Below are 8520 nucleotides of genomic sequence, written 5' to 3'. Positions count from 1 at the left end.
AAGAAGTTTGAAACTTTGATCCCAGTTTTTGTAAAGTCCAAGCCTATGTGACTGAAGGCAGGATCTGGGGGCAGGAGTGGAGCGGGGAGGCCTGCCACTCAGTTTAACTAGCAATATAAGGGCTGGTTAAGGATCACAGAGGGCAGTACTCGCCAGGGAAACCATGCATGTCCATAGGACGATATGTTTCCCTATTAGCAGGGCACCAGTGGTGCACATAGAGACCTATAAGCTCAGCTAACTAGCCAGGCTAGAGGCCTTCTCCCTATTGTTTCTTTGTAGTGCCTTATCTTGTGAAACCACATTCCAAAGGTGTCTGCATAAGAAAGGGGTGATCTCCTGTCTCCACACTCTAAGAGCGGCCTTTGTACTTATTGTACCGTCCATGGTTGGCCTTGCTCTATCTCTCAGATACACATTCTTGGTGTTAAGTTGTGGGTGAACATATCAGACAACACAGTGATTCTTCAGACAGCTCTTGTTTATTCACAGGCCAGAACAGAACTGAACTGAAGGGTTCAGCCAACCTGCTTATATAGAGCTCAACTACAAAGCAACAGTAACAACTTTCTGTAACTATCCAATCACTGAACATCACTTTCAATTCCTTATTTGCATATGCAGATCTGAGTGAAAACTATCTACAGTATCCCCCTGCTGGCCCAGCGTGAGAACTTCAGTACATAACACTTGGAGGCCCTGATCCTTCAGACATACCCATATATAGAATGAAATGCAAAGAGATCACGTGCAGCAAGGCTTCTTAGAGAGAGTTCTTTGTTCGTTTGCTCAATGTATATTCATTAAGGAAGGACCATAAATGGTAAGCTAATAGGGCGATGTAGCCTAGGATAGGAGAAGTTGCCTCAGTTTATGCATATGCATTGCCTTAGGAGAGAACAGAAATGTATATTAAGGCGTGTGCCCCTTTTTATGGGTCGGGTGCAGACTTTGGAGTTTATTCCTCTGTGCCTATTTTGCTGGCTTGCAAAATAAAGCCCTTTGTTTTCCTCATTTGCTGCGTGAGTTTTTCTTTCAGCCCCAAATGTTTATTTTTGCAACACCAGCCCACCAATGGGGCAGGGTGAGGCAGCTGCCTCGGGTGGCATCTGAGAGAAGCAGCACTGAAGGGGAAGAGGAAGCTGTTGCCCTACTGCTGCTTTACAAAGGAGGTGGCAGCAGGTTCTCTTCCAGATGCTGCCCCTCTCTGAGTGGCTTTGGTGAATAGGCTTACTGGTCTACTCACCAAGCGCCCGGAAGACAGCAAGATACCGCCCTGCTGCTTCCGCCACTTTACACAGCAGTTATGACAAGCCTGCCGTGTAGAGCTGCAATGGGACAGCAGCTCCGTCTTCTGCCTTGCTTCCTCCTCCTCCCTTGCCTGCCCGTTCCCTCACTCACTTGCCTTCCCTACCCTTCCCAATTCCTTTCCCCTTGGAATTTTGCTCCAGTAGTCTCCTCTGCTTGACTTCCCAGCAAAAAGGTCCTTCATCCCTGCTATTAGAACTGAAGAATGAATTGGACGCAGGACTGAAAATAAAGCGAGACTCAGAAAGCATAGGAGCAACAAAAGACTCCTAAGCCCTCTAACCTGGGAGCAGTTAGGGAGGTCTGTGAGAGAACTTTGTCCTTTCTGGTGAAGCTGAAACAAGTATGCTTTATCAAAATTATAACAATTTAATATGGACTTGCTGTACACAATAAAGCACATGTCTTAATTTGTTAGGCGGTTGGCATCCATCTGCCTCAGGAGACAATGGAATAGTTAATATGCATGATTTGATTACAGTTTCCTTTCAACAGGCTGCTTTGAATATTATTTTCCCATTATTTTATTGTAATGATATTATTAAGACACAAAGCATATTAAAACAACATCAATAGCTACACCAAGTATTTGAGATACTTCACCTCAGCTAATCAACACAAATCTGTCTAGGAAGTCTGCTTCATGAGATAACCATATCATTTCCAGTAGCTTATAAAAGAAATTGATTTTTTCAAATTACATTTTCAGAAACAAGAGAAATTCTTTAGTGGCCATAGGATACCTACTATGTCTGACACATGTTGAAAGGAAAGGCTTTAAAAGCTGAGATTAAAGGTGGAGTTACAGAGAATAGTGATGGGAAGGATCAGCAAATTCTGCAAGGCCTAAAAAGCTCTACTCCCTACTTACTGGAAGCCCTCCTTCACTGCTGTTTTCTGAAGGCCTCTTCTGAAATTAACATCAAAAATTACAAAACTCTCACTAATGTTGCTTTGTGAGATTACACAAGTACAGTTAGCCTGCAATTTGTGTGCATAGCAAAAAAAAACAAACAAACTAAAAGGGGGCAGGAGTCCGTGGGAAGTGACTTTAGCAAATCCTAGCTGCCATTGAACCCAATGCGTTTTGACTCTAAACAAATGTGTGGTGTGTACCCTTGTTTGCTTGGTGTGACCTTCTGACTGATTTGCAAGCTGTCTGGCAAGCAGGTCTAAAAATGTGGGCCTGGCAAAATGGCCACCAGAACGAAAAGCTCCTAAATAGCAATAAACAGCCTGCGAAATCTTGCAGAAATTGGAGGCAACCCTCTGCTCCTGAGAGAGGTCAATTTGCAGAGAAGTTTCCAGAGTGGTACATCCTTATCTTTTGTCTCACTGCAGTGGGGCATTGATACTGAAATGCAGAAACAAAAGCAATTTAATCAATAATAGCATTTGTCCATTCCACCCCACCCCTCACCCCTAGCTTTTTAATCAACAAACATAGGGCTGATACCCATTTCCCCTCTGTTTCTCACATGACTCAGGTTTAATGTGTGGATAAATTGAGTAGCCAAGGCTGGCACTGCCTGGTCTGGATCTTTTCAGACTTAACAGGCCTTACCCAACCTGGTACCCTCTAGCTGCTTTGGACTGTAATAGCTGGTTGGGGATGATGAGAGTTGTAGTCCAAAACAGCTGGAGAGCATCAGGTTGGGAAACTGACTAATTTACATCAAGAGAATGTACCATTGAGTTTAAATGGAGCAGAGGGGAGGAGAAGAACCTGTGCAAAGACTTCTGAAACCAACTTTTCGAAGGTTTGGACTGAGAAGTCCAGGGATGGATCTGACAGTTGCAGCTGTCTCAATCTCTCGTGTTTTCTGTTCTTAAATGCAGTTCTCCACATTGCTTACAGTGATTTACAATTTTTAAAAAATCCTCATGAAACTTCAGCAATTTAATGCAAACTTCTCCTAATAAACATCTCCTAATAAACACATTTTTAGGTGCAGTTTTGACTAATGTACACATTTTTCCAAGCAATTTTTCTCATGAATTTTTGTATGTCATTTCACCAATGTATTCATTTTTATGCACTCTTTCTCCTGATATATGCTTTTTTTTGGTAAACATTGGTTGGATAAGTGCTAACGTCAAAGGATGGCTGTGTTTCAGTTATCACATTGTTTCAGAAAGTGTGTATTTGATAGATTTGTCTTTAATAGCAAGTTATCTTCAACCATGTCTCCATCTGATACCTGAATGCTGACAGGTGTCGTTTATGAAGAAGATGCTCTGACAATCTATTCCAGTCATCTTGTACTTTTTCATCTTGTACTTTTTCATCTTGTACTTTTTCTAGAACTTGGTTCTGCAGCAAGTTTTCAAGGCTTCTTTGGCACAGGTCTTCTTCCAGGTCATTTACTTCCTATCCACCCCGAGATTGAACTCCATCAAGTTACATAGCTTTGAATTCTCTCAGGAAGCAAATCAGGCCCTTCTGTCTTTCCATCCCCTTTCCCAAGAATGGCTGTCTTGTGTTTCCTTTTATTATAGGCACACACCTTTATGCCATCACTTCCAGCCATGCATGGACATGTGTGAAGACATGCTGCCTACAATTCACCTTCCAACTGTACCTACAGCAGCTACTTAATAGACTTGGCTAGGAACACTTATTTAACAAAGAAACCTCCTTAAAAACCTTCCTTGGAGGTTTTTAAGCAGAGGTTGGATGGCCATTGGTCATCTATGCTTTAGCTGAGATTGCAGGGAATTGGACTAGATGACCCTCGTGGTCCCAATTCTATGATTCTGTGGTTTGACTATTTTGGCAGTCCCCTTTTTCTGCAGATTCAAATCCTACAGCTATAAAACCACAGATTTGGAGATCCCAAAAAAACCATTTAGTCTAACCCCAACTTCTCACAATACCAATGAGTACTGCCACAAAAAGCAATATACATCTGATGCAGTGGACTCTAGCTAACCAAGACGTGCTGTAATAATTCTGTTAGCCCTGAATGTACAACAAGATTTCTTTTTTGTTTTGGGTACTTATATTGTACATGGTTTCTATTTCCTCTGCAACTCAGTGGCTTTGAGAGGGATTTCTAACAGCTTCTCAATAGCCCCACCTGTTGCTAAGATATGAAATAATAAAGAACAGGTGAAAAAGCAATGATTTTCCATTTGCTACTTATTTGGGAGGAGTTTGTTTGAGTATCTATCAATCTACGTTTGGAGCGCAGACGCTTTATTTCCCTACGCAAGGAAAAGCTAAGCTGCTCCTGAGATTTTGCAGAGCGTGGAGAAAGCATCAGTCAGAAACCAGACCAAGAAAAGGATGAAGTGCTGACACCATCTGAGCGTTCTGCCATGCTTGAATTTCCTCCGGATGCTCTGTAGAGAGGCAAATCGAGAGCTGCCTGCAACATGGTCTCAGCCAACATCAGCAGTCCTGCTGGACACCAAGAACAGGATACAGAGGTATGCAGCAAGTCCCTGTGCCCACTGCTGCCCCTGCACACTCTCATCCCCGTGACAGCCATATGTTTGGCGCTGCTGGTTCTTGGCATAACAGGCAATGTCCTGACCATGGTTGTGACAGGTTGCTCCCGGGATCTGCGCAATACCACAAGCCTCTACTTGGCCAGCTTGGCTGTCTCTGACCTGCTGCTGCTGCTACTTGGACTGCCCCTGGACCTGTACCGCCTGTGGCACGCACAGTCCTGGGCGCTAGGTACACTGCTGTGCCATGTGTGGCACTGGTCCGGCGAGGCGTGCGCCTACTGCTCCATCCTGCATCTGACGGCCCTGACGGCCGAGCGCTACATCGCCATTTGTTTCCCATTGCGGGCCAAAGTCCTGGTGACCCAACGGCGCGTCAAAGCTCTGCTGGTGGGACTCTGGGCCTTGGCGCTGCTCACCGCTGCCCCTTTTTTATTCCTCGTGGGAGTTCGACGGGTTGGCAATTTCTCCAGCGACATCGATGCCAGGTATGAGTGTGCCCCCACAGACCATGCCCAACAGACAGGGCTGCTGGGTACCATGCTCTGGGTCACCACCAGCTACTTTGTGCTGCCCTTCCTTTGCCTCTACATCCTCTACAGTTTGATTGTCAGGGAGCTTCTGCGGGTCAACAAGACGCATCTTGGCGGGGCGTCATACCGAAACCACCAGCAAACAGTGCGCATGTTGGGTGAGTATTGGGAGGGGGCATTATGCAGTCTGGAGGGTGTGAGGAGAACAATGCTTTAGTGCCCCCATGTCCAAGTCTCCATGGAATTTCCCCTATGCTCATAGAATGCAGTAGAGCTATCCTGATTCTTTATAGACGCCAAAAGTCAATGGACAAGGATGCCTCCACCCAAAAGAGTGCCTAGAGCATCTTGGGGTACCCTGCCACGGTCACCAGCCAAGTGTGTGAATGAGTGTTTAGCAAGAAGCTGTTGCATGGCTCAGAGTGCTGCGCTGAAGTTCCTAGAAAATAAAAACTCACCCACAGCCCTGAAGAAAAGCCTTTTGTAAACACCAAAGAGATTCCCACAAAGACCCCCATGCATTGAATTAATGTCCCATGGAACACACAAAGCTTTTGCCAGGCATCTTCTCTACCTCAAGTGGAAGCAAGTTCCAGGGACATTTATAAATCAGAGAAAACTGGTGTGGTTTGATTGGGGTTTTTATTTTGGTAGTAACTGATTACAAGCATAAAAGTTGAATACAGAGAGCAGGCAAGCAAATGATACCTGTCTCTCAAGCTGCACCAGTTCCTCTGAAGCATGTACTTGACCCCACTCCCTGGCAGGGCTGTAGCTAGGGGGTGGTGAGGTGGGCCCCCGCTGGGGTGCAGGCGATGGGTGTGTGTGCAAAATCGGCTTTAAAATATGTCCATAAATATAAATATTGATTGTTGCCTCATAAGAAATGGTTTTAAATAGAGGGTGAATTGAATGGGTGGAGGTGGTGGTGGAGGAGAGGCAGAAAGAAGGGCTAATTTGTCTGTGGCTGTGGGGCGCAAGCTGGACGGTTCTGCCATGGGTGCAAGATCAACTAGCTACTGCTCTGCTCCCTGGTTCCCCATCATCATCACTTTTAATTTGTATACCGCCTTTCTATCTTATAATACTCAAGGCGGTTTACAAGCTGAAGAAACAAATAATGTACACCTTATAACAATCTAATGCAATACAAAAATGCAATAATAAAACATAGCTCCCCAGCTTCTTACCAACAGCAAACAACCTTTAAAACGAAAGTGTTGCCTGTCTGCTTCATTGCACGGAATCCCCTCTCTTTGTGAAGCCTCAGCTGGGGAAAGTGGAGCATGCCCAGAAGCAGAAATCCACTAGCCATCTGACGCTGTCTGATTTTGTTTGCAGAATCACCTTCAAGTCCTTTAACTATTGACTAATTTGCAACCTATTTAAAAAGTAATCTCTTCTCATGATACCAGCCAAATCTTTCAGGAGGAATTATGGAAATATAAATTCAATAAATAAAAAAATCCCATAAATAATAGTGGGGAGACTAAAGCACCCATCTCCAAAGATACCTGTCCACCTATTTACAGCTTATGGGCTGTACCCAATCCCGCAAGGATTCCCACAATTAAACTTCCCCTCCCTCCACTCCCTCAGTCACCTCCCAGATCTATTCTGGGGGTTCTCCCAATCCTTAGGGAGAAAAGAGGAAGGGGGACTTTCACTGTGCAGACAGAAGTGCTTATGTCAATGGGACAACTTCATTGCCTCCAACTCTCTCTCTGTAATTTGTAATTTGCTTACATACTGCTGATGCCAATTACAGTGGTACCTCGGGTTACAGACGCTTCAGGTTACATACGGTTCAGGTTTCAGACTCCGCTAATCCAGAAATAGTACCTCGGGTTAAGAACTTTGCTTCAGGATGAGAACAGAAATCGTGCTCCAGCGGCACGGCAGCAGCGGGAGGCCCCATTAGCTAAAGTGGTGCTTCAGGTTAAGAACAGTTTCAGGTTAAGAACGGACCTCCAGAACAAATTAAGTACTTAACCCGAGGTAGCACTGTATATTGCAGGCACCAGTAGCAAGTAACTTCCCACACAAATTAGCCCTGATCTGATTCCGAAAATTGTGCTTTCCTGCCTTGCTGGACGATTCTAGCCCTGTTCAGCAACTGCATTCTGTGTGCCAAAGAGCAATCCAAATATTTGAAAACAAGTGTACTTCTCACCTACATTGACCAAGCCCATTAGGGCAAGAGTCAGCTGTGGCAGGGCAGAGAGTAATTGTTTCCTCCTTTTCCCCCTCCTCTTGCAGTTGTGGTGGTCCTGGCTTTTGTCGTATGCTGGCTGCCATTCCACGTCGGGAGGATAATATACACCCACTCAAAGGATACAAGGATGATGCATTTCTCTCAATATTTCAATATTTTTGCATTGCCGCTCTTCTACCTGAGTGCAAGTATCAACCCAATCCTCTACAACCTCATCTCGAAGAAATACAGGGCAGCACTTTATAAGCTACTAGTGTCTCCCAAGTCTGCAGAAAGGGCTTCTACGATTACTAGAGAAACTGTGAGCTACCCAGAGACCAGTGGGTAGTTTAAAACATGGGTAGGCAAACTAAGGCCCAGGGGCTGGAGCCGGCCAATCGCCTTCTAAATCCGGCCCGCGGACGGTCCAGGAATCAGCGTGTTTTACATGAGTAGAATGTGTGCTTTTATTTAAAATGCATCTCTGGGTTATTTGTGGGGCATAGGAATTCGTTCATCACCCCCCCCCCGCAAAAAATATAGCCCGGCCCCCCACAAGGCCTGCAGGACAATGGACCGGCCCCCTGCTGAAAAAGTTTGCTGACTTTCATTTGCATTGCTTTCATCGATATACTTTAAAGCAGATTTGTGAAAATAAGGGTAGCTCGTGGTTAGCTTTCCACAGGGCTGGCCCACCCACAAGGCAAGGTGAGGTGACTGCCTCAGGTGGCAGGATCCAGAGGGGCAGCAGATCCAGCCTCCAAGAAATGTGTTGCCTGCAGCTGCTGCCATCTCCTCAGCATCGCCCCCTCCCATGCCATCTATTCTCAGCAAATAGGAGGTGCTGCTGATTTCCTCCCACCCCAGTGAGGAAATGGCGAGGGCTGCTCTCTGGGGTCTCCAGGGCTCTTCCCCCCCCCAGCATGATTCAGAGCAGGTCCTTTTTCTCCCACAGCAGCCTTTGATTCCCACTTCAACCATCGGATAAGGTTGATTTGATCCCACCCTCCATCCTTGTTCCTGATGCAGATC

General features: G+C 45.5%; 1 protein-coding gene across 1 annotated transcript; it reads left to right on the top strand.

Annotated features, from left to right (window-relative positions):
* The first annotated feature begins 4537 nt into the window (after positions 1-4537).
* Positions 4538-8015, top strand: MLNR (motilin receptor). The gene is made up of 2 exons (XM_083731759.1): positions 4538-5452; positions 7554-8015. The coding sequence occupies exons 1-2, from the start codon at positions 4687-4689 to the stop codon at positions 7835-7837; spliced, it is 1050 nt and encodes a 349-aa protein (XP_083587885.1). The 5' UTR covers positions 4538-4686; the 3' UTR covers positions 7838-8015.
* Positions 8016-8520: the final 505 nt, after the last annotated feature.

Source organism: Podarcis gaigeae, assembly GCF_964106915.1.
Source record: "Podarcis gaigeae genome assembly, chromosome: 3".
Classification (NCBI taxonomy): Eukaryota; Metazoa; Chordata; class Lepidosauria; order Squamata; family Lacertidae; genus Podarcis; species Podarcis gaigeae.
Note: the sequence above shows the minus strand (reverse complement) of the source record. Positions and strands in the feature narration are given on the sequence as shown.

Excerpts from the sequence above, each read along its gene's own strand:
- MLNR (XM_083731759.1), top strand. The coding sequence starts at position 4,687 with ATGGTCTCAGCCAACATCAGCAGTCCTGCTGGACACCAAGAACAGGAT. Across the intron at positions 5,453-7,553 it reads GCAAACAGTGCGCATGTTGG|TTGTGGTGGTCCTGGCTTTT; the intron begins GTGAGTATTGGG and ends CTCCTCTTGCAG.